This window comes from Oncorhynchus gorbuscha, linkage group LG15 (genome assembly GCF_021184085.1).
Source record: "Oncorhynchus gorbuscha isolate QuinsamMale2020 ecotype Even-year linkage group LG15, OgorEven_v1.0, whole genome shotgun sequence".
Classification (NCBI taxonomy): Eukaryota; Metazoa; Chordata; class Actinopteri; order Salmoniformes; family Salmonidae; genus Oncorhynchus; species Oncorhynchus gorbuscha.
In genome coordinates, this window is record NC_060187.1 from 67,622,978 (window position 1) to 67,648,001 (window position 25,024).

General features: G+C 43.2%; 2 protein-coding genes across 12 annotated transcripts in view; one reads left to right on the plus strand and one right to left on the minus strand.

Moving 5' to 3' along the window:
- The window catches only part of LOC123997848 (ubiquitin carboxyl-terminal hydrolase MINDY-3-like), a 50,877-nt gene extending 49,990 nt beyond the window's left edge, over nucleotides 1-887 (minus strand). Inside the window, exon 1 of the mRNA XM_046302453.1 lies at nucleotides 22-887. Coding sequence (XP_046158409.1) covers nucleotides 22-115 — 94 coding nt within the window. The 5' untranslated portion in view covers nucleotides 116-887. The remainder of the gene's footprint in view (nucleotides 1-21) is intronic.
- On the plus strand, nucleotides 211-24,616 carry LOC123997849 (probable assembly chaperone of rpl4). 11 transcript variants are annotated; one of them, XR_006832187.1, is made up of 7 exons: nucleotides 3,959-4,682; nucleotides 4,866-4,987; nucleotides 5,082-5,205; nucleotides 5,879-5,983; nucleotides 9,880-9,929; nucleotides 13,983-14,130; nucleotides 24,356-24,616. XR_006832187.1 is itself a non-coding variant. In XM_046302457.1 (6 exons), exons 2-6 carry the CDS (start codon nucleotides 4,581-4,583, stop codon nucleotides 6,391-6,393), a joined length of 645 nt encoding a protein of 214 aa, XP_046158413.1. In that variant the 5' UTR covers nucleotides 211-956; nucleotides 4,091-4,580; the 3' UTR covers nucleotides 6,394-7,392. The 11 variants fall into 11 exon arrangements, 5 of the variants coding, with proteins under 5 accessions (XP_046158413.1, XP_046158412.1, XP_046158414.1 ...); XR_006832188.1 differs by having other exon boundaries at nucleotides 9,883-9,929; XM_046302457.1 differs by lacking the exons at nucleotides 9,880-9,929; nucleotides 13,983-14,130; nucleotides 24,356-24,616 and adding exons at nucleotides 211-956; nucleotides 6,202-7,392 and having other exon boundaries at nucleotides 4,091-4,682.
- Nucleotides 24,617-25,024: the final 408 nt, after the last annotated feature.

Consider the following 25,024-nt stretch of genomic DNA (forward strand, 5'->3'; position numbering starts at 1 on the left):
CAGAGGTGAGAGGTAGCTTACCTTGGGTCCATCTCCGGAAGAGTGAAGCAGACACCCCGTTGCTGCCTGGTCTTTTCCAAACTAGATCCACAACTTCTTTATTTAACTCCCCCATCGCTCCTCCAACAGCCCTGGCAAAGGGTTAGCTGGCTAGCTAACTACAATCATATACAGAGCTGTCACTACATACACAGCCACGGTCCCGTTCGGGTTGGAGTAGGATAGCTAACCTTAGCTAGCGTTGTGGTTTACCCTTCGACTTTCCAGGAACTGGTGCTTTTCTTCCCTCGGCAAACCGGGCCGGTGGCATCGGCCACAACGAAACTCCGTGACAAGGCAATCTCCCCGGTCTGACCAGCGGGCAGGCGGGAGATAGGCGCATCAACGTTAGTTAGCTACCTAGCTAATGTTAAGTGGACGCGACTGCCCAACTATCTTTGCGTGGGCCGACTTCTCCAGCAAAGCAGCGGGTGTAAACTAGTTAGCGGTCTGGTCAGCTGTCCAGATTGATAACAATAAGTTAGGGAGCTAGACTGTTAGCTAACTGCTCAATTCCCCTCGGTCCAAGTCGTAACGTTACCTTGCTACTAGTAGCCTGCTAACGTTAACTCGTTAGTACCAATTTGTTACGTTAGCTAGCTAACGTTAAATGCATCACGTTTTGATGTTCCAAGGAGCGCTGAGGCGGTGGCCGTTTAAATTCAGGTCTGCCTGCCGGTAACTTTCGTTTAGTCAATTGCTAGGAGGCAAACACCTGTAATGGATAACGAAAGTAGTAAAATCTTGAAAAAATATATGCTTGTTGCCGGTATCAAAGACTAGCTAGCAGTATGTCATTCGTCTATTTACAACAGCTGTTTGGAATAGTGTATTGAGTGACGAAAACGCTCGTAGCTGTGGATTGGTCCAAATCCAGAATGTTCTTGAGGTATGGGCTCAGGCTTGGCAGCCCATTGGTGAGTTCAGACTGTCAATTATCTTACGTCATATCTTTCCCGCCTATTTTCTGTACATTATCTCAGTGACGTTTGGTTCAATACTTTATCAATGGCAGTTGATCGAAGACAACTAATTCAGGTTTTATATAATAAATGAGGCACAAGGAGACATAACATCAAATATTTTGATCAAAGACTCAACTAATTAAGGTTGTATATAACAAATAATACACAAGAAAACGCAACATCAAATCGATTGCCTTTGGTGTTCTCAAACAGTGACTTCTTACTGTCATTCATTGGGACTGGAACTGTTTGTCCACTATCATGCTCCGTAGCCGCTGGGTTAACAGTACTGAGTATGTACACTTATATCCTATGGGTGGACTCATTTATCCCCATATTTTTACAGTGATTCTAACATAAATGATAGAAGTTGATTACAAATCGTTCTTGTTGTAATGGGAGGCAAACCCAATGGCAAAAAGAAGAGCAAAGCCAAGAGGAACGATCCGTGCTCTAACGGGGGTATGAGACGTGGCTAACGCGTTAGCTAGATTGCTATAAAGGACAACTTGTGTTGTTGTCCTTGTGTGATAGCTACAGTGCCTTCAGAAAGTATTCATACCGGTTGACGTATTTCATATTTTGTTGTCTTAAAGCCCAGTTTACATCAGCAGATGTCTCTTAAGTGTTTATACTAAAACCCCAAACAGCAAACAATTTCAGATGTAGAAGCACGGTGGCTTGGAATAACTCCCTAGAAAGACAGGAACCTAGGAAGAACCCAGAGAGAGGAACCAGGCTCTGAGGGGTAGCCAGTCCTCTTCTGGCTGTGCCAGGTGGAGATTAGAGTACTTGGCCAGTGAATAATAATTACAGTGGTTGTAGACTAATGGAATAAATGAACTCCCTAGAAAGACAGGAACCTAGGAAGAACCCCGAGAGGAACCAGGCTCTGAGGGGTGGCCAGTCCTCTTCTGGCTGTGCCGGGTGGAGATTAGAGTACTTGGCCAGTGAATAATAATTACAGTGGTTGTAGACTAATGGAATAAATGTCAGTTGGCTTTTCGTAGCTGACATTCAGGGGTTGAGACAGCAGGTGTGGTAGAGAGAGTCGAAAACAGCAGGTCTGGTACAAGGTACCGTCGCACGTCCGGTGAACAGATCAGGGTTCCATAGCCAGAGGCAGAACAGTTGAAACTGGAGCAGCAGCACGACCATGTGGACTGGGGACAGCCAGGAGTCATCAGGCCAGGTAGTCCTGAGAGAGAATTCGAGAGAGAATTCTTGAGAGAGAGAATTCGAGAGAGAGAATTCGAGGGAGCACTTGAGAGAGAGAATTCGAGGGAGCATACTTAAATTAACACAGGACACCAGATAAGACGGGAGAATGACACCAGATATAACAGACTGACCCTAGCCCCCGGCGCACAGACTATTGCAGCATAGATAATGGAAGCTGAGACCAAGGGGGGTCAGGGGACACTGTGGCTCCTTCCGACGATATCACCAGACAAGGCCAACCAGGCAGGATATAACCCCACCGACTTTGCCAAAGCACAGCCCCCACACCACTAGAGGGATGTCAACAGACCACCAACTTACTACCCAGAGTTACCCCATATTGACAAAGTGAAAACATTTGTCAGTGATTACAGCTGTGAGTCTTTCTGGGTAAGTCTCTAAGCGCTTTCCACACCTGGATTGTGCAACATGTGCCCATTATTCTTTAGAAAAATATTAATGTTCTGCCAAAATGGTTATTCATCTTTGCTAGACAGCCATTTGCAGGTCTTGCCATAGATTTTCAAGTAGATTTATGTCAAAACTGTAACTTGGCCACTGTCTTCTTGGTAAGCAACCCCAGTGTAGATAAGTCCTTATGTATTGGGTTATTGTCCTGCTGAAAGGTGAATTCATCTCCGGGTGTCTGGTGGATAGCATTCTGAACCAGGTTTTCCTCTAGGACTTTGTCTGTGCTTAGCTCCTTTGTTTATTTTTTTATCCTGAAAAACTCCCCAGTCCTTAACTACAAGCATACCCATAACATGATGCAGCCACCACTATTAAACCTAGTAAAACCGTTTTAAAGCCTCGATTGGCCTCAATGTGAAATCCCTGGGCGGTTTCCTTCCTCTAGAGCAACTGAGTTAGGAAGGACGCCTGTATCGTTACACCATCCAAAGTGTATTTAATAACTTCACCATGCTCAAAGGGATATTCAATGTCTGCTTTTTGTTTTACCCTTCTACCAATATGTGCCCTTCTTTGCGAGGCATTGGAAAACCTCCCTAGTCTTTGTGGTTGAATCTGTGTTTGATTTTCACTGCTCTACTAAATGACCTTACAGATAATTGTATGTGTTTGTCACAGGGATGAAGTAGTCATTCAAAAATCATGTTAAACACTATTATTGGTTACAGAGTGAGTCCATGCAACTTTTTATTTGACTTGTTAAGGACATTTTTACTCCTGAACTTTAGGCCTGTCATAACAAAGGGGTTGAATCCTTATTGACTCAAGACTTTTCAGCTTTTCATTTTATATTTTCAAAAACATCATTCCATTTTAACATTATGGGGGTATTGTGTGTAGGCCAATGACAAAAAAATGCAATTTAATCCATTTTCTATTCCGGCTGTAACACAACAATATGTGGATAATGTCGAGGGGTTTAAATACTTTCTGAAGGCACTGTAGCTCGCTTGTCCGCTCTGGAAAGAACAACCTAGCAATCTAACTTGCTTGCTAGCTACAGTAACTGTAGGCAGACTTGTGTAGGCTATTGTTGACAATAGGGACTGTGTTGCAACAGGCTCTGGACTGGCAGGTCTGTCACCTCAAGATTGAATGAAGCTGAAGATGCAGGGGAAAGCCAAGAAAAAAACTGCTGTATATATACTGTATAACAACTATTGGGGAAGGTAGAACACACACACACTGGGGCAGCAGCGTAGCCTAGTGGTTAGAGTGTTGGACTAGTAACCGGAAGGTTGCGAGTTCAAACCCCCGAGCTGACAAGGCAGTTCCCAGGCCGTCATTGAAAATAAGAATATGTTCTTAACTGACTTGCCTGGTTAAATAAAGGTAAAATAAATCAAACACACACACACACACTCCAGACCTACTCTCTCTTTCTCCTGTTTCAGATGGAGTCAGGAGTGTGTGGGAAGTTTAGAGTTTGCCACACACGTCACACTGTCCTGTGTTGTGTTTAAGACTGAGGAGGGTATGGACAGTTTGGAGTTTGAGATGGCGGGGAGGTTCTGACAGCGAACCTTACAACCTCCTTACCCTTGATCTGCTAGGACACATCCACTATGAACTGGGAAACACAGAGAGGGCTAAGGAAATATCCTTCTGTGTGTGTGTATGGTTTGATTGCATCTCTGTGTGTGTTGTGCAAATGCACATGCGTGTGGGTGTGTTCCTTGGTAGAGCATGGCGCTTGTAACGCCAGGGTAGTGGGTTCGATCCCCGGGACCACCCATACGTAGAATGTATGCACACATGACTGTAAGTCGCTTTGGATAAAAGCGTCTGCTAAATGGCATATATTATTATTATTACTATTAACTCCAGCTCTAAGTGTTTCGGCATGCGGTGCAGTTGAGTCCTGATGAAGGTCATAGTAAATACATGTCTCTAGGGCAGATACACACAGGCCAGGAGGCTGTGCAATACTACCTCAAAGGAATACAGATACTACGGTGTATGCTGGAGAAACATGCACAAGCCACAGTGAGCACACACACACACGTATTATGGATCTTGTTGAATGCATGTCTAACACAGAACACAAGGAGGAGCTGTTGCTTCAGTCTGAACACGTCTACTGACTGTCACAAACTGACTATCATAAACTAACGGTTACAAACTGGCAGCCAGAGATGCTGAAAACTTCTACCCCAACCGTCACCGCAGGCAGGAGCAGGAGCTGAGGCAGCAGCCTTCCCACTCCAGGACTCGGGGTCAGAGATCCTGACAGCCAGAGATGTGTGTGTGGCCTACTGTTCTGTGGCAGAGATCTACTTCACTGACCTCTGGTAACACAAAAGTCATATATACATTTTTGTTACCTGAAAGGCCTGTTGTGTATTGAATTTACAGATTTGTGTGTGTGTGTTTGTGTTTGTGTAGTATGGAAGATAGGGCAGGAGATCAGTGTCGAGAGGCCATAGAGAGAGTGTTGACCTATCACCCTGACAACCCAGAGGCTCTACAGCTGATGGCCAGCTACCTGTTCAGTACAGAGAAGAACCAGGTCCACACACACACACACACACACACACACACACACACACACACACACACACACACTGTATGGCTATAAATCAGAGGGTGGTATGTCTCACGCTAAGTTATCATCTTATTAAAGCAGCGATCAGATTATCAGATTAATCAAATCAGATTAATTAATGTGAGAAAATGGAATCATATGCCATTAATCTGCTGAGCTAGACACACACACATGAATCAGTTTATGACAGATATTAATGCAGAATTAGTTATGAAGCAGATACATTTGGGCACAGGGATCACATCTGACAAAGAGAGGAGGAGGAAAGGTGGGGGGAGAGAGAGCAAAAGAAAGTGATAAGGGGAGAGAGAAAAATGGTCTATAACTGAACAATCAGAGCATTTGCAATTGCCATATAATTTTATGATAATCTGCTAGTCCTAGCACTGCAATGAGACAGGCCTCCAATTCTTCGGCAAACCTTAATCTTTAGGGAGCAACAATAACAGCTAGCTAGGTATTTACTCCTAAATGACTCTTAATATTTCAAAGAGGGGACGAGTTTTGGAATACTGCAGATTTTCTCAAGGTTACTTTTGATATCTCCTCCAGCCACCAGATGGCACTGTGGGTCTAACCTGATGGAGTTTTATTTGACAGTTCAGGGGAGCAGATGTCTGATTTTCTGTGTGTGTAGGAGGGGAGGGAGTACCTGATGAGGAGTGTGGATGCGTGGCTACCTACCCTGAAACAGAGTGACGCTCCACCCAGCAGAGAGGACATAGAGGAGGAACACACACAGGTGAGAGACTAACCCCCCCCCACACATACACACACAGGTGAGAGACTAACCCCCCCACACACACACACATACACACACAGGTGAGTCAGACAACCCGGAGCATAAAAGCCAAGTCAGAGGGCCAACTTATCGCTCTGTCTGTGTGTGACGTTGTGTGTGTCTGTGTGAGAGAGATTCTGTGAGTGAGTGTGTGTGTCTAATTGGTGTTCCCTTTCCAGAGTGACTTCCCACCATATGAATCCCGCATCACCACGGCCAAACTCCTCATAGAGGCAGAAGAGTACGAGATAGGAATATATGTGTGTAGGATGAGTTTCCTCTTTGACAAGGCCAGTGCTCTGTATTCTTTATCTTTGCCAGAGATCATCTTCAATAATAGAGGAGCGGTCTTTACCCAGAGAGCGAGGTAAATGGAGGGAGGAACGGAGATAAGAGGATAGAGGGCTTTAGAAATGATCTGGAGGGAGAGGGGTGGAGAGGTGTTTGTGTCTGACACATTGTTTGTCTTCATCCTCCTGCATGTGTCAGCAAGCCGCACACACACACACACTACAGACTCAGTGCATCTATTGAGGAATCAGACACAATTGAGGAGGAGGAGATGAGGATGAAGATGGCTGTGAGCTTGGAAACATTCACCACGATAACAACAATATGGAAGCAGCAGATAACTGGAGAACAGGAGATGCCTGACAAGATAACTCAGAGCTAGAATAACAGACTATTTTAGTCTTCTATTGTTAAAAGTTTCTACACAGCAGTGGTAAAAACCCAGAGGCAAGTCATTAACATTGCAGTTTTCATTCAACAACAACACACACATCAGAATCGAATAGGGAATCCGTTGTTAAAAAGCGGACAAGAAGCATTTGACCCAAGTACAGCAGAGAGGGAACAAGGGAAAAAAAGACTGTGGTTACAACCAGGGTCAAATATAATTGGCTATGAATACGGATTTCTCACCCCTGTTCTACCCCTCTGTAAACTTCTTTCTCATAACTATGTTCTGCACGTGTTATTTTACACATTCAAGTTTTTCTTTTTACTCTATGCTTTACTCACCCTCTTCTGAACCGTAAACCAATATGATATTTCTGAACAGCTGAAATAAAAACTCAGTGGTGATTTGAACGAACATTCCAAAAATACACTATATATACAAAAGTATGTGGAGACCTTCCAATTAGTGGATTTGGCTATATCAGCTACACACGTTGCTGACAGGTGTATAAAATCGAGCACACAGGCATGCAATTTCCATCGACATACATTGGCAGTACAATCAATCGCCTTACCGAAGAGCTCAGTGACTTTCAACGTGGCACCGTCATAGGATGCCACCTTTCCAACAAGTTCAGCTCTAGGCCCCTTGGTTCCATTGAAGGGAAATGTTAATTCTACAGCATACAATGACATTCTAGACGATTCTGTGCTTCCAAATTTCTCTTCAGCATGACAATGCCCCTGTGCAGAAAGCAAGGTCCATACAGAAATGGTTTGTCGAGATAGGTGTGGAAGAACTTGACTGGCCTGCACAGAGCCCTGACCTCAACCCCATCTAACACCATTGACATGAATTGGAACTCAGACTGTGATCCAGGCTTAATCACCAACAGTGCCCAACCTCAGTAATGCTCTTGTGGTTGAATGGAAGCAAGTCTCTGTAGCAATGTTCCAACATCTAGTGCTAAGCCTTCCCAGAAGAAAGGGGGGACCAACTCCATATTAATGCCCATGATTTTGGAATGAGATGTTTGACGAGCAGGTGTCCACATACTTTTGGTCATGTAGTTTGTATATATACTGAACAAAAATATAAACGCAACATTCAATCATTTAAAATATTTTGCTGAGTTACAGTTCAAATTAGGAAATCAGTCATTCATCTATGGATTTTACATGACTGTGCAGGGGTGCAGCCATGGGTGGGTCTGGGAGGGTATAGGCCCACCCACTTGGGAGCCATGTACACCCACTGTAGAGCCAGGCCAAAACATCCAAAATGACATTGGAGGTGGCTTATGGTAGAGAAACTAACATTAAATTATCTGGAAATAGCTCTGGTGGGCATTCCTGCAGTCAGCATGACAATTGCAAGCTCTGTGGCATTGTGTTGCGTGACAAAACTAGATTAGTTAATAGACCAATAAGAGTTCCAAACCTCGCTGCCAATAACAGCTAGTTTTCAGTTTCCCCCTCCCCACTCAGACCAGCCCTAGCTAAGTTCTTGCTTGAAAATGTGCTATTTTCTAAGAAGCTATTTCAGTTTGTTTTCAATTAAAATGGTTAAAAATAATCACAGTAAGGTACTTAATTATTACCCAGAAATTATTTGATATTGAAGCTTTAATTTTTCTTTTTTTAAATGCTACATTGGACCTTTAGGTAAATTCCAAGTGTCAAATTAATCACTTTGTTTTTCACTCATATGACAGGAGGTTACAAAGGTACGGGAGTCTGACTCAACAAACACTAATAAAGACACTACAAACACACACAAGCATGCTCACGGCTACACATAGACACATAGAGAGAGAGAGTTATAAATGAGCTAATCCCAGGAGGGCGGTTTCTAACTGGTCCTGAAGCAAAGGGGACGACACGTTTCGTGTGTATATTTGTTGTTGCTGTTGAGTAATCTGCAGGCAATGTTGCTGAACAGAACCATTTTACAAGAGTGCAGAGCATGGATAGGGACAAGACAAATGACTACAATAGTCAGGAGAGCTGTCTCTCTCACACACACACACACACACACACACACACACACACACACACACACACACACACACACACACACACACACACACACACACACACACACACACACACACACACACACACACACACACACACACACACACTGTTTCAGAGACAGAGATGCAGGAACACCAAAGCAACTGTGAATGACAATCGGTGTATTTCAAGTGAATAATGCAGAGGTACATGTATATAAAGACCATATAAACAGGTAAAAGTCCTCAGCAATTCACACAGGAATAATATTTTGTCCTTACAAGAGGTAGTGTCATGACAACCAGTCTTAGAGTTGAGTTGTTGTCGTCGTCATGGGTTGTTGTCAGGGGAATGTCTGTCTGTTGTGAGTTGATGTCTGTTTTCTAGTAAGCTGTTGTTACTCAGTGGTTGGCTCCTTGGAGGTCTGGAACTAACACAGATAGTTGAGTGTTTAACTACATCGGCTAAATAGTTTGATCAACCTCCGCTCTAATACAAAACATGTACTCTGTAGATCATCAGGAATGACATGTTGATTTCCCGCTAATCAGAATGTGTTAATTAATCAAACGTAATACCACTTAGCAGGTAATCAGCGCCACAGTTAATGAACACACACACCCTTTGTCTCTCGCATACACAAGTGATGATAAAAAGTGTAAGAGGGAAGACGAAAACGGGACAGGTGAACTCTTTGAAGAGATGCGTGAGATCATAAACACTGGGGAGGGGTAAGGTGAACTAGTCTGGAATCATCAGGACAGGAGGGCGTGGACTGGTGATCAAGACTAGAACTATTGACCATGACCAGTTCTGTATTGGTTGTTGAGGTCGAGGAGTATTGGAAAGGAGCGATATTGACTGATTATTGATAGTAATCACGAGATTAGCTTCGTTGTGTATTGATGACTGTGTAAGCTGTCCTGTTGCTATTGACGACCGTGTCGACGGATCACTGGGTTCTGAGAGTCTAATCAGACTCGCTGATCACATCCATTGATTAGGGCAGCAGAAAGAGCGAGATGTGTGTGACAGGAAACACCTCGCTCGCTCTGCCTTCACACACATAGCCACTCAGGCTAGGAGCAGGATGTGCTTGATGTATAATGAACAACAGAAATTATGGTTTGTGTGTTTTTTTAATGATTGCTCTCTGACAGCAGTAGATGTGTTGGAGGGTCTACTAGAGGAAGATGACGAGGTGGTGCAGGTGAGTCATGATGTCCGTTTTTTTTTTGTGTGTGTGTGTTTTTATATATATATATTTTTTACACAATACAAAACATCCACACACAAATGATAGCATACAGGCACACACAAACATCAACATCAACCCTGCCCAGGCCCACCTGCTCACACCCCCGTCTCCAGCACCCGCATCACTTTCTCTGGCCTCTACTGCACCATTTTGTTTCTCTCCGTCGCCTACATACTTTAAACATTTAGACAATAAAGCATTTGACCTTTTCCATTGTGTTAACGAGGGATTGATTGATTTCCAGTTTTATGTGTAAGTTTTTTCAAGATGATTGATGAGAAAAGTATTGTCCAACCAATTGGGTATCTCACTGCACCCTCATATGCCAAGTCTTGAAATACAGTATGCAGACAGACTGATTAAAAAGTTTATTTACATGAATCCTTCTGACAGCCAACTTTCTAACTCTCCCCATAACTTTTGGAGTTCACCATTCCCAGAAGGCATGGATTATTGCGTCATTATTAGTTTTACACTTAAGACGTGACTCTGTCGTTGTGGTGTAGAATTTATACATTTTGTCTCTTTAGTTTATACTGGGTTAAGCGTACATTTTCGTGCACTGTTATTCTGTTAGTTATGTTCCAACATTCCCTCCATCTTGTGCCAATATCAGTTATTTAAGTCTTGGTTCCAATAGTTTCTTTTTGTTCTTTTTTCTAAGAGATTGTCCGTTGATTATGGTCTCTGCAAGGTTTTGTATACTTAACCTGTCATATGAACTTTTAAGTTACATGCATTTGAAAATATCTACATTGGTCAGTTCAAAATTGCTTTTTAATTCTGTCATGGAAATACATTTATTTCCTATTACCGTCATTTACAGTTTCTATGCCTTTTAGTTTTCAATGTGGACCATTTTATCTGTGAATTCTGAAAAGCTATCCAAGGATTGTTCCATAGGGTTGTTTTTAGGGAGTGATATTGGTTCTTGTAGAATATGTTACATTGTCTTCCACTGTTATAGTGTTCTTAAGTTACATTTTCTTCCACTGTTATAGTGTTCTTAAGTTACATTTTCTTCCACTGTTATAGTGTTCTGAAGTTACATTTTCTTCCACTGTTATAGTGTTCTGAAGTTACATTTTCTTCCACTGTTATAGTGTTATTAAGTTACATTTTCTACCACTGTTATAGTGTTCTGAAGTTACATTTTATTCCACTGTTATAGTGTTCTTAAGTTACATTTTCATCCACTGTTATAGTGTTCTTAAGTTACATTTTCTTCCACTGTTATAGTGTTCTTAAGTTACATTTTCTTCCACTGTTATAGTGTTCTTAAGTTACATTTTCTTCCACTGTTATAGTGTTCTTAAGTTACATTTTCTTCCACTGTTATAGTGTTTTTAAGTTACATTTTCTTCCACTGTTATAGTGTTCTGAAGTTACATTTTCTTCCACTGTTGTAGTGTTCTTAAGTTACATTTTCTTCCACTGTTGTAGTGTTCTTAAGTTACATTTTCTTCCACTGTTGTAGTGTTCTTAAGTTACATTTTCTTCCACTGTTATAGTGTTCTTAAGTTACATTTTCTTCCACTGTTATAGTGTTCTTAAGTTACATTTTCTTCCACTGTTATAGTGTTTTTAAGTTACATTTTCTTCCACTGTTATAGTGTTCTTAAGTTACATTTTCTTCCACTGTTGTAGTGTTCTTAAGTTACATTTTCTTCCACTGTTGTAGTGTTCTTAAGTTACATTTTCTTCCACTGTTGTAGTGTTCTGAAGTTACATTTTCTTCCACTGTTATAGTGTTCTGAAGTTACATTTTCTTCCACTGTTACAGTGTTCTGAAGTTACATTTTCTTCCACTGTTACAGTGTTCTGAAGTTACATTTTCTTCCACTGTTATAGTGTTCTTAAGTTACATTTTCTTCCACTGTTGTAGTGTTCTTAAGTTACATTTTCTTCCACTGTTATAGTGTTCTTAAGTTACATTTTCTTCCACTTTAGTGTTCTTAAGTTACATTTTCTTCCACTGTTATAGTGTTCTTAACTATGAAGTTGTTCATGTTTTTACCTTTATCATTTGAAAATAGACACTGAAAAGATTCTGGGGTAGTTTTATTTTCTGTGTGTGAAGTGAGCTGGACACACACCTGCAGCCTCTGTTCAGTTCTCTCTGCTCCAGAGCCATATTGGTATTCTTTGCAGGGTGTGTGTGTGTGTGTGTGTGTGTGTGTGTGTGTGTGTGTGTGTGTGTGTGTGTGTGTGTGTGTGTGTGTGTGTGTGTGTGTGTGTGTGTGTGTGTGTGTGTGTGTGTGTGTGTGTGTGTGTGTGTCGATCTCACTGCAGTGTGCTCATTCTTTCTCACCCTTCCTCCTACACACCTCAGCTGACAGATTGAGAGCAGTCACTTGCTGAACCTTTGAACTCATTCAGGAGACACCTGTTCTAAGCAGAAACACGCACACACACATAATATATATATATATTATATATTTGTTTTTATATATACACACACACACAGTTTGAACTCCTATGAATATACAGTAAAGCGTATGTTTTGTCAGTCGCACCATCAGAATAACCTGTATAACACAACTGGAAATGACGATGACACAGCCTACTCTAAACCCTCTATCCACAGCTCAAACTGTATTTGTGCTAACCATTCTTTTTGATAAGTCACCCACCTCGGTAACTCATGCATTGTTAATGGACCCAAACAGCTTCCACTAGTCAAGGTGGTGGCACGTAACTCGCTGTACAAAGTAGTACTTTGTCAACAATAGAATTCTGACTTAGACGTCTTTACATGGACCTTGTTAAAACTACAAATACTCTCTAGAACTAGATGGTATCTGTGACTGTTGTCTCGTCCAAGAGGACTGATTGACACCTACTTACTGTAGACTTATCATTAAGAGAATAACGTGTGGGTGTTGAGTGGATTCTCTGATGTTCTTAATTAGCTGGCTCGTTCGTTTGCTGAGACGAGTGGTGTGTGTGTGCTCATGAAGTGTGTGTGTGTGCTTAGTTTAATACATCCATAAATACGAGCAAAACAGACCACATTTCATAAACACTTTCAAAGAGACTTATTCTAATGAAGGTTCTTTTGAGGAAGCAAAGACATTCTGATTGAAGTAACAACCCAGATCTAGACACACACACACACACACACACACACACACACACACACACACACACACACACACACACACACACACACACACACACACACACACACACACACACACACACACACACACACACACACACACACACACACACACCGGTCAGTGCGTGTATTCAAACCGCTATGCTCAACTTAAGTTACGAGTTGCAGATCAGGTCATGAAGAGGATGCTTCTAATAATTGTATAATCATTCAAAAGGCATAAAGTTATGTTCAGCCTTCAAGCCTCTTGTCTTCATGAGTTCGTGCGTGCGTGCATGTAATGGGTCTACTGATAGAGGTGGAGGTCACTGATGTTTTCTGTTGTAAAATGAATAGTAAATGAGGGGAATGTTAATGTCCTGCTTGTGCAAGAAGTGTTGGTGGCTGATCCTTGTCCTCAGATGAGATACACACCCTCACACACGTTTCTGAAGTACAAGTGTGCTGTGTGTTGTAGGTGGAAGGAAGAGGGTAAACTATGTAGGGTGTGTTTTAATGTAGGTGTGTACAGTATTGGTATGAGGGAGAGAGAATACAGCAGGTAGTTGAGAGGTGAGAAGGAATGCAATGTGTGTAGCTGTGTTTTGTCCTTTAGTCTGTAAGTGGGGTGTGTGTGTGTGTGTGACAGCGCTGTCAGATTGACGCATGGAGACAACTTTGCGAAGACACAGTGAAGCGGCACAGGCCCAGCTCGTTACCATAGTGGCAGCTCATGAGGATGCCGTGAGCATTTCAATAAGTGCCTCCGGTGTGTGCGCGTGTGTAAAGCCTGTTTGTCACAGTTCCAGGTACAGATTTCACGCAGGCTAGACCGTTAAATGTGTTTTTCCCTGTCACAGCTGAGCTCACTTAATAAAATACAAATTTCTCTCTCTCTCTCACAGGTGTGGTATCTCTCAGGCTGGGTGTGTTACCTGCACATGGAGAGAACAAGGGAGGAGAGAGAAGAGAACAAGGGAGGAGAGAGAAGAGCGGGAGGAGTGTGAAGCGTTGAAGGAGGCAGCCAGATCTTACCTGTCCAAAGTCAAGCAGGTACACACTGATGAGGCCATGTATTGATGTCAGCCTGTTTGGTCAATATTGTACCGTCAGCTTGTACAGTCAGTAATACACATGTATGATACAGAGCTTCACTGCTGGCAGTGAATCTGAAATGTTAACCCTATCTTAATTTAGAATTTTGTTACACTCTATATGGAGAGCCCTATGAAGTGTGTGTGTGTGTGTCCAAGAATAGTAAACTGTAGCTCAGTTGGTAGAGCATGGCGCTTGTAACGCCAGGGTAGTGGGTTCAATTCCCGGGACCACCCATACGTAGAATGTATGCACACATGACTGTAAGTCGCTTTGGATAAAAGCGTCTGCTAAATGGCATATATTATATTATATTATTATTATTATATTATTATTATATTATTATTATATTATAAAAGGGGTTTAGGGTTAAGGTTAGAATTACTTTTAGGAGCTAGGGTTAATTTTTAGGGTTAAGGTTCAGTTTGGGGGTTAAGGTTAGAGAAATAGGATTTTGAATGGAACTGAATTGTGTGTCCCCACAAGGTTAGTTATGCGCGGGTCAGCTGTTTGTTCAACCCCTCCGCAATTGCTAATAAGCCATCCGCAACCGCCAAATTATGTGACAAAGTGGAAATCTGAGGCTTGCATCTGACTGCTAATATATAAAATGTCCTGTACAGTCAGAGATGCTGGAACAATTTTTTAACTGGGGGTGCAGGATTTATTTTGAGTTGAGCATATGTTTCTGCTTTCTGACATTTTGTTAGGCTATTTGTTACTCTACTTGTCTAATTAGATACATGCAGCTTTTGTCATGTACTTGTTGACTTAGAAAACAAAATAAACCCTTACTCAACAGAAAAGATGCATGTATACATCGATAGAATTAATGGTTCAATCTCGTTGACATCGGTAAAGTTCTCTTTCATCTGTTTCTCTGCGCAGAAATAACCCCCCAAAATGGGAACGATGTTCTGTGCAAAATGTCCAAATTACCAACATTTTACCAGTTTTAAGTAGGGATGCAACAGTACAGTGGGCCCACTGTTCGGTATGTAATCACAGTTTGTGGGGTATGGTTTCGGTGTCTAGATTTTGAAGAAAAGTGTGCGCTTTTATGACTCATAAAGGGGACGAGTTGGCAACACGTAGCTCTTAATCTCCCAATCCAGTACATAGTGAACCGTCACAGTAAGGTAGCTTCCAGTACACAGTGAACCGTCACAGTGAGGTAGCTTCCAGTACACAGTGAACCGTCACAGTGAGGTAGCTTCCAGTACATAGTGAACCGTCACAGTGAGGTAGCTTCCAGTACATAGTAAACCGTCACAGTGGGGTAGCTTCCAGTACATAGTAAACCGTCACAGTGAGGTAGCTTCCAGTACATAGTAAACCGTCACAGTGAGGTAGCTTTGAGTTGCTCTGGAGGTCCAACTATCAGTGGCGAGAGCTAGATAGGGTGTCTGTGTCAATTCTTTTTCCATTTCTCTCCGTGATGTTTCATAGAGTTTGGGAATTACTTCGCTGCTGAAATGTGTGCGGAAGGGGACATTGTAACGCGGTAAAAAACATTTCATCTGGTGACGAAATCCAGAGTCAGTAACCACCGAATAGGGCTGCAAATCTTTGGCTATGAATACTCTTTATTTCTTTGTGTTTTTTTTAATTTGTCGCAAATTGTTGTTGGAAGGCAGCAGCGAGAGATTGTTGTGTTTCGCTAACGAGTGGATGCTCCTTGCTCCAGCTCCACCAGCTAGGGATAGGGCCGAGTGATGGCGACGTAAATGACACATCATGTTAGAAGTGTTTCCACTCGAGTAGCCGACAGTGGCAAAGCAATGCTTGCAGACTGTACTTGTTTTTTTACGGTCTTCTTACCCTCATCATCGTATTGAACGCTGAATCCAAAATGTTCCCACACAGTTGATTTGAAAGACGGCATTACTTCTCTCTGTCTTGCCGTTGGAGCTGAGAGAATATTATTTTTAGTTTCCATTCTCTTCATGTGGCCCCATTAGGGAGGTTTCCTACTGTCATTGCAAATCGTCCATTGGTTGTTTAAGGGGAGGGGGTTGCTGTCACTGCGGTTGCCACATTTTGAGACATTGCTGTGGAGTAAAGTTTGTCAGCCCTCAGGAGCCCCCTAACGGCCACAAACTGCGCGTCTGGTTTGGTGGATCTGAATGTACAATGTGCGTGTAGTCTGCAGCCCAATAAGCAAGTTTAGGAAATGATAAGAAAATGACATTTATACCGTAATTCAGCGGTTCACGTGTGTGTATTGAGCCGTAGTGGGCGTACCGAACGGTTCGATAACATACTGTACCCTTGCATCCCTAGTTTTAAGGAAGTTCAAAGCTGTGAAAACGACCAAACATGTTTCTGATAAGATTCAATTTGAGCTTGGATGCATATTTTATGTGATTGAAATACTATCAGTTTTTTCGATGCTGATAAAGTTAGGACCTTCACGGGCGGTCCCTAACCGCGCATTCATTCTCTCAAGATAAATAAATAATATTTATCCACTGCTCTTTCCAAGTCAATTTACATTTGGTGTATAATTTTACTGCAATAACCGCTTAATTCTGCAGGAGTTAATATTAAGACTATGCGAGAGGTTAAAGACCCACAGTTAATGTCCAGATTTCAGTTCCTATTCCATTTAACCCACCTGAACAGTACAGGTCCCTTGACATGTGACAGTCTTGTGACTGTCACATTTGTATAGCTCCTCACAACCATCACACATCATTTTTCCCATATATTACTTTTCTGGTCCTCCCTTCTCTTTATTTTAAACTCCATTTTGCAGCTTTTCTCTTATTGAATTATACTCCGACATTGTCCTTTTTGCCTCAGTGGACCGACGTAAAAGTTTCTGCCAGTGTTCCCAAAAGCATTTGGCAATTGCTGTGTATTTGACGCCTTTACAGTTAGGCCCTGAAGCTTAGGCTTACGCACTGACTTCAGATACAAATAGTTAAAGGGAAACCCCAATGTAACCTATAGCTATGAATTGCACAATAATTATACATTTATGGATTTTTCTCTTTATTCAACCCGCCCGCCTGCCACCCACCCTTAATCCACACAATATTCCATGACCATAAACCTGCCCACCCCACGGATTTAACCACGGGGACTGCGGGTTAGTTTCAACCCGTGCATCACAAGTGTGTGTATGAGAGTCTTCCATTGTAACAGACCAGTGTTTGTGAGCGTGGTGTTAATTATTAAAGTGTTCAGTCTCAAAGTTAGTCAGAAACACTGAACATGTTAATGAGGCCTACTACACACTGGCTTGTTTAGACACAAGTCCACTTCTAGCATACTTAATTATGTTGTTAGCACTGTTTGTGTGAGTGTGCATATTTAATTACATTTGTGCATGTATGTGTCTGTGCACATTTGATTCTGTTCGTTAGAAATATCTCCATTATTCATTTCCCCTCTGATGAATGTGCTTCGCCACATTACTTCTAAAGAGACAGACCCTGTTTCTCTTTGGCTCCCTCTCATGGAAGTTTACAAGGGGGTTGGATGATGGTTGACCTTGACACCCCTCCAACCATCCCTCAACCCCTCTTAGAGGAGAGAAGAGGAGCTGTAAACTCATAGCCCCTTATAAAGCCACAAATAGCTGTATGCAATTTGTATGTTTGTCATAGGACACAGGCATGAACACCATGCGCACACACACACACACACACACACACACACACACACACACACACACACACACACACACACACACACACACACACACACACACACACACACACAGGTAGTGGTGTGAACAGTACATGTCTTTGGCAATTTATCTCTCACCAGGGGAGTCGTACACACGTGTGCACACACCAGGGCTTCTGTTAGCTGACAATAGCCGGCTTTTGGCGTAAAATATATTTTTAAGCCTTTTAAATAAAACTGTTCAGGAGAAGAAAAAGAATCCCATGGCAAAATATTGCTTTTTTGAAATACCAGTCGATCTAAACACATTTTACCACTCATGCTTAACGGTCTATAGGTTAATTTGCATAATTTAGTGGAATTAAATTGGCGCGCGTGTACTTTCGTTAGTTGTTATGTTTATCACATGCTCACAGTATACAGACACAGAACCTATGAGAGGAAAATCTGTTAGAGAGCGCGGGAGCTACTGCTACAGCTTCTCAAACAGGTCATTCGTTGCTCCTGGAGTTAAAGGTGCTTTTATAAGCCCAATCATTCTAAAACTATTCTAAATCCACAATTTAAAAAGAGCTAGGACTACTATTTTTATTTGTCAACTGGTAGGCCTAATTGAAGCGAGTTTTCTATTCGCCATTCAAGTGCATGTAGGCAACTTTAGGCAGGCTTCAGCGTGTCACACATCACTTTACAATGTGCTGGAAGCAGTATGCATTTTAAAAACATACTTAATTGTTTGGAACCTGAACATTTTACTTCTCATATGATGAGGCATGTCTTACCGCGCTTCAAAGTAAAAACCGACCGTCGAAACGTGGAGGCAATTATTTATTCCATTTACCAGGAGCCAAAGGCACAATCATAGTCATATTAGCAATCCACGGTAGTTGTTGCATCTTTAGATCTCCCCTCTTTCTAAATTTCAAATGTATATTTTTTATCTCTTGTTACATGAAACCACTCATGTGCGGTGTGCGTTTTACAACAGTGTCTACCGCTAATTGCATTATGAAGCATACATTCGCGAGTAGCCTTGTGCACATTGCTGCGCTTATAATGTGAAGAATTAATAGTTTATCAACATTCTGATCTGTTGCATCAGCCTCATTGCTTATACATATTTTTTTTGATGTAGCCTAGGCCTACTGGTTGTACGAATTTGGGATATATTGTCCCACAACTGTCCCAGAGTCTGTTTGGATTAGGCTATTTATTTCTCAACAAGCTGACTAATAGAATAGGTCAACTTTTTCCACTAAGGGGGACAGTAGATGGACATAGGCTAGTGATTTTTCTGTTACTCGTCTTGTTGGCTGAGGAAAGGTACAGTGCCTTGCGAAAGTATTCGGCCCCCTCGAACTTTGTGACCTTTTGCCACATTTCAGGCTTCAAACGTAAAGATATAAAACTGTATTTTTTTGTGAAGAATCAACAACAAGTGGGACACAATCATGAAGTGGAATGACATTTATTGGATATTTCAAACTTTTTTAACAAATCAAAAGCTGAAAAATTGGGCGTGCAAAATTATTCAGCCCCTTTACTTTCAGTGCAGCAAACTCTCTCCAGAAGTTCAGTGAGGATTTCTGAATGATCCAATGTTGACCTAAATGACTAATGATGATAAATACAATCCACCTGTGTGTAATCAAGTCTCCGTATAAATGCACCTGCACTGTGATAGTCTCAGAGGTCCGTTAAAAGTGTGGAGAGCATCATGAAGAACAAGGAACACACCAGGCAGGTCCGAGATACTGTTGTGAAGAATTTTAAAGCCGGATTTGGATACAAAAATATTTCCCAAGCTTTAAACATCCCAAGGAGCACTGTGCAAGCGATAATATTGAAATGGAAGGAGTATCAGACCACTGCAAATCTACCAAGACCTGGCCGTCCCTCTAAACTTTCAGCTCATACAAGGAGAAGACTGATCAGAGATGCAGCCAAGAGGCCCATGATCACTCTGGATGAACTGCAGAGATCTACAGCTGAGGTGGGAGACTCTGTCCATAGGACAACAATCAGTCGTATATTGCACAAATCTGGCCTTTATGGAAGAGTGGCAAGAAGAAAGCCATTTCTTAAAGATATCCATACAAAGTGCTGTTTAAAGTTTGCCACAAGCCACCTGGGAGACACACCAAACATGTGGAAGAAGGTGCTCTGGTCAGATGAAACCAAAATTGAACTTTTTGGCAACAATGCAAAAAGTTATGTTTGGCGTAAAAGCAACACAGCTCATCACCCTGAACACACCATCCCACTGTCAAACATGGTGGTGGCAGCATCATGGTTTGGGCCTGCTTTTCTTCAGCAGGGACAGGGAAGATGGGAAGATGGATGGAGCCAAATACAGGACCATTCTAGAAGAAAAGTCTGCAAAAGACCTGAGACTGGGACGGAGATTTGTCTTCCAACAAGACAATGATCCAAAACATAAAGCAAAATCTACAATGGAATGGTTCAAAAATAAACATATCCAGGTGTTAGAATGGCCAAGTCAAAGTCCAGACCTGAATCCAATCGAGAATCTGTGGAAAGAACTGAAAACTGCTGTTCACAAATGCTCTCCATCCAACCTCACTGAGCTCGAGCTGTTTTGCAAGGACGAATGGGAAAAAATTTCAGTCTCTCGATGTGCAAAACTGATAGAGACATACCCCAAGCGACTTACAGCTGTAATCACAGCAAAAGGTGTCGCTACAAAGTATTAACTTAAGGGGGCTGAATAATTTTGCACGCCCAATTTTTCAGTTTTTGATTTGTTAAAAAAGTTTGAAATATCCAATAAATGTCGTTCCACTTCATGATTGTGTCCCACTTGTTGTTGTTTCTTCACAAAAAAATACAGTTTTATATCTTTATGTTTGAAGCCTGAAATGTGGCAAAAGGTTACAAATTTCAAGGGGGCCGAATACTTTCGCAAGGCACTGTATATGTGGCAGTTATTCTAACATCTTCAAATTGCTCTTCGGAATTAGATAAGGACGCACACCGTTGCATCCTTGACTTGCATGTTCTGAGTAACCATTATCTAAATGTGAGTTCTGTCATTCTGAGCACCGTGGGTTGACGCCCTAATCAGGTTGCGCACCCAATGCATATAGGTCTGGTAAATCTCTCAAATGTCCGTTAAATTAAAATGCTGCCGGTTAAATGTCCGGCGCCACATTTTCCTAACAAAAACCCTGACACACACACTATTAACACTTCACTCCTGGAGTTCACTCACGCTTTTCAGCCACAGCATTAAAATTACATCACACACACACCCTCCAAGCCATCCATACCCTAAGGGATCGCCTCTAGCTCATCAAAGAGTAAAACGCTTGACCTCCACTTGCTCCTTCCCACACACACTCATTTATATATTCACACACACACACACACACACACACACACACACACACACACACACACACACACACACACACACACACACACACACACACACACACACACACACACACACACACACACACACACACACACACACACACACACACACACATACTCTTTTACTCCACACACACAAGGCTGCCTCTCTCTGATGTTTTTACTATTGATTTCACCTCCTCTGCTGTTAACCATACCACACCATCCCTCAGCCCTCTACTCCCCTACACTCCACCTCTCACATCATTCCCTACCCTGCTCTCCTCATCTCCTGAGAGTGTGTGTGTGGGTGTGTGTTTCTAGGTTGGAGTTTGAGCAGTGATCTGTCACACAGACAGGAAGGTCACTTGTGGAGCAGAGAGAGAAGGCGGGTTGAGAAAGATGGAGAAGGTGAAGAAAGAGGGATGAAGAAAGTAGTGTGGGTCAGGAGGAAAAGAGAGCGGGTGAAGGATGGAGGGAGTGGAGACACAGCAGGAGAGATTTGTAGGAAGTTTGAGAGGAACTGAGATAGGAGAGGGGGATTGTGATTTAGAGGGAGGCGAGGAGAAAGTCCTTGATCTCTATTAGATTCACCCAAAGAAAGAAAGAAAGTCTATCATTCATTTTGCGTCAAGGGCACATCGGCTCTCACTTAAACAATTTCTGCTGCTCTTTTTATGAGATGTGTGCCATTTATTGTATGTACACTTAATCCCCCTGAACCTCAAGGAAAGTGATAGGGATCTGGACCTTAGGGAGAGAAAGAGGAAGGAGAGCGAGAGGGGTCTGGAGCGTGGGGAGAGAAAGCGGAACGATAGTGGAAGGGATCTGGAGCATGGGGAGAGAAAGAGGAAGGAGAGCGAGAGGGATCTGGAGTGTGGGGAGAGAAAGAGGAAGGAGAGCGAGAGGGATCTGGAGTGTGGGGAGAGAAAGAGGAAGGAGAGCGAGAGGGATCTGGAGCGTGGGGAGAGAAAGAGGAAGGAGAGCGAGAGGGATCTGGAGCGTGGGGAGAGAAAGAGGAAGGAGAGCGAGAGGGATCTGGAGCGTGGGGAGAGAAAGAGGAAGGAGAGCGAGAGGGATCTGGAGCGTGGGGAGAGAAAGAGGAAGGAGAGCGAGAGGGATCTGGAGCGTGGGGAGAGAAAGAGGAAGGAGAGCGATAGGGATCTGGAGCATGGGGAGAGAAAGAGGAAGGAGAGCGATAGGGATCTGGAGCATGGGGAGAGAAAGAGGAAGGAGAGCGATAGGGATCTGGAGTGTGGGGAGAGAAAGAGGAAGGAGAGCGAGAGGGATCTGGAGCGTGGGGAGAGAAAGAGGAAGGAGAGCGAGAGGGATCTGGAGCGTGGGGAGAGAAAGAGGAAGGAGAGCGAGAGGGATCTGGAGCGTGGGGAGAGAAAGAGGAAGGAGAGCGAGAGGGATCTGGAGCGTGGGGAGAGAAAGAGGAAGGAGAGCGATAGGGATCTGGAGCGTGGGGAGAGAAAGAGGAAGGAGAGCGATAGGGATCTGGAGCGTGGGGAGAGAAAGAGGAAGGAGAGCGAGAGGGATCTGGAGCGTGGGGAGAGAAAGAGGAAGGAGAGCGAGAGGGATCTGGAGCGTGGGGAGAGAAAGAGGAAGGAGAGCGAGAGGGATCTGGAGCGTGGGGAGAGAAAGAGGAAGGAGAGCGATAGGGATCTGGAGCGTGGGGAGAGAAAGAGGAAGGAGAGCGATAGGGATCTGGAGCATGGGGAGAGAAAGAGGAAGGAGAGCGATAGGGATCTGGAGCGTGGGGAGAGAAAGAGGAAGGAGAGCGAGAGGGATCCGGAGCGTGGGGAGAGAAAGAGGAAGGAGAGCGAGAGGGATCTGGAGCGTGGGGAGAGAAAGAGGAAGGAGAGCGATAGGGATCTGGAGCTTGGGGAGAGAAAGAGGAAGGAGAGCGATAGGGATCTGGAGCGTGGGGAGAGAAAGAGGAAGGAGAGCGAGAGGGATCCGGAGCGTGGGGAGAGAAAGAGGAAGGAGAGCGAGAGGGATCTGGAGCGTGGGGAGAGATAGAGGAAGGAGAGCGAGAGGGTGAGATAATTAAAGGGTTCATTTCCCTCCTCTCTCTTCATAGGTCAACACCCTCACCCCCTGTCACAACGGCTTAAGAAAGACGTGTCATTGGGTGTGTGTACGTGTAGCAGTGGCCAGATGTGCCTCAGACTCCAGGCTTTGAGGGAAAGCTTCTTGGATTAGACCAGAGAACCTGCTGACCCGTGATGCACATACACAGACCAGCTGACCAGTGAAAGAGAGAGACACAAACACATACACACCACACAGAGCAGCCAACCTGTGAAAGAGGGAGACACAAACACACTCTCACATACACAGAGCAGCCAACCTGTGAAAGAAGGGAGAGAAACTTGCATTACTCTAAATGAGAAATGTGTTTAATTGATTGTGTGGCTTTGCTGAGCTCAGCACTCTTCTCTAATGTATAACACTGTTTATTTAACTAACGATACTATCCTGGCAGATGCGTTCCTCTTTATAAATGAGCATTCCATAAACGTCACAGCTTATGTTGAATAAGTACATTTTATTGATATGCCATGCTACTCAATTGATCAGCTTGAAAATGAAGGACATCAACTGTCTCCAAATGAGCTCCTAAGGGGCCAAGCGTCTGCTTGGAGACTGTTCCTGGGGTGACACAAACGCATGCACGTACGCACACACAAACTATTTTGGCAGGGTTACACTGTAAGTGTGAAGGTGATCTGTTCCTGCTGCTGTTTGTACTTTGTGTGCATGTGCGTGCGTGCTTGGATGAGACAGAATAATGCAGTTCAGCCCAGATTCTCAGACCTGCTTATCTCCTTCACTAGAGGAGAAGTCGTTTCGAGCAAAAGGAATGAATCAGTGTGTGTGTGGTGGGTTCCGTTCTGTTATCAGTCCAGTGCTTCCACTCAGGCAGAGAGTTTTATACACCAGGAAATCTACTGGTCCCCTCTACAATAGGCTTTTGTAATGGTCCTGCTTCACAGCACATTTCACTGAGATAACAACAGCAATACTGTGTATGCGAGAGAGAGCAGAGAACAATCCTATCTGCTTTCCTTGTTCTTCCAATACACTAGGAAAGAGGCATTTTTAACAATAAGTCGTGGTGGAAATGTGCATGTATGTAACAAACGGTCTCTCTCTCTCTCTCCAGCTATACGTGAAGTTGCGCTGTGACGACTGACCCATACTGGAGCACATGGAGCAGCTCCTGGTGGAACTGGGGGGTGAGACAGAGGGGGAGGAGGAGACAGACCCTGCACTGGATGAAGACTTTGAGCTCTACAGTGACGATGAGGAAGAGGATACCATGTAACATTGACCTCACCCCTCTCTACCAGTGATGTAGTGGTAAAACAGTACGTTGGTAACGCTGAGAGACTTTCGCTGTGAATAAAGTAATGCTCTCCATGTTTCCAATGTCTTTTTCTGCGACAGGTGCGTAAATAAATCAAAAAGTGGGTAAACAGCGTTTAGACTGCATACCACTCTCTACTTTTATAGTACACTATTAACTCGGACCTTAAATAAAGGTCAAGTTTATAGAGATGTAGTTTACTAAGACCTCTTAACTATCACTGTACACCTTACAAACTAGACCAGATGCAACACTTTGTTGGAAAGCAGCCGAGTTGTGAGTGCGACAGTCGATGGGCCCTTGAGTATTCTCTGAATCTCTCTCTAGATATTGTCTGTATTGTGTTCTCAGAAGTGCCTTTCTGCTGTTCAACCCTGAGTTTCCCAGAATCATATGACCTCTCTCTCTCTGTCATATTAGTGCTGAATTGTGTTCTGTATTAGAAAAGAGTGATTGACATGTCGA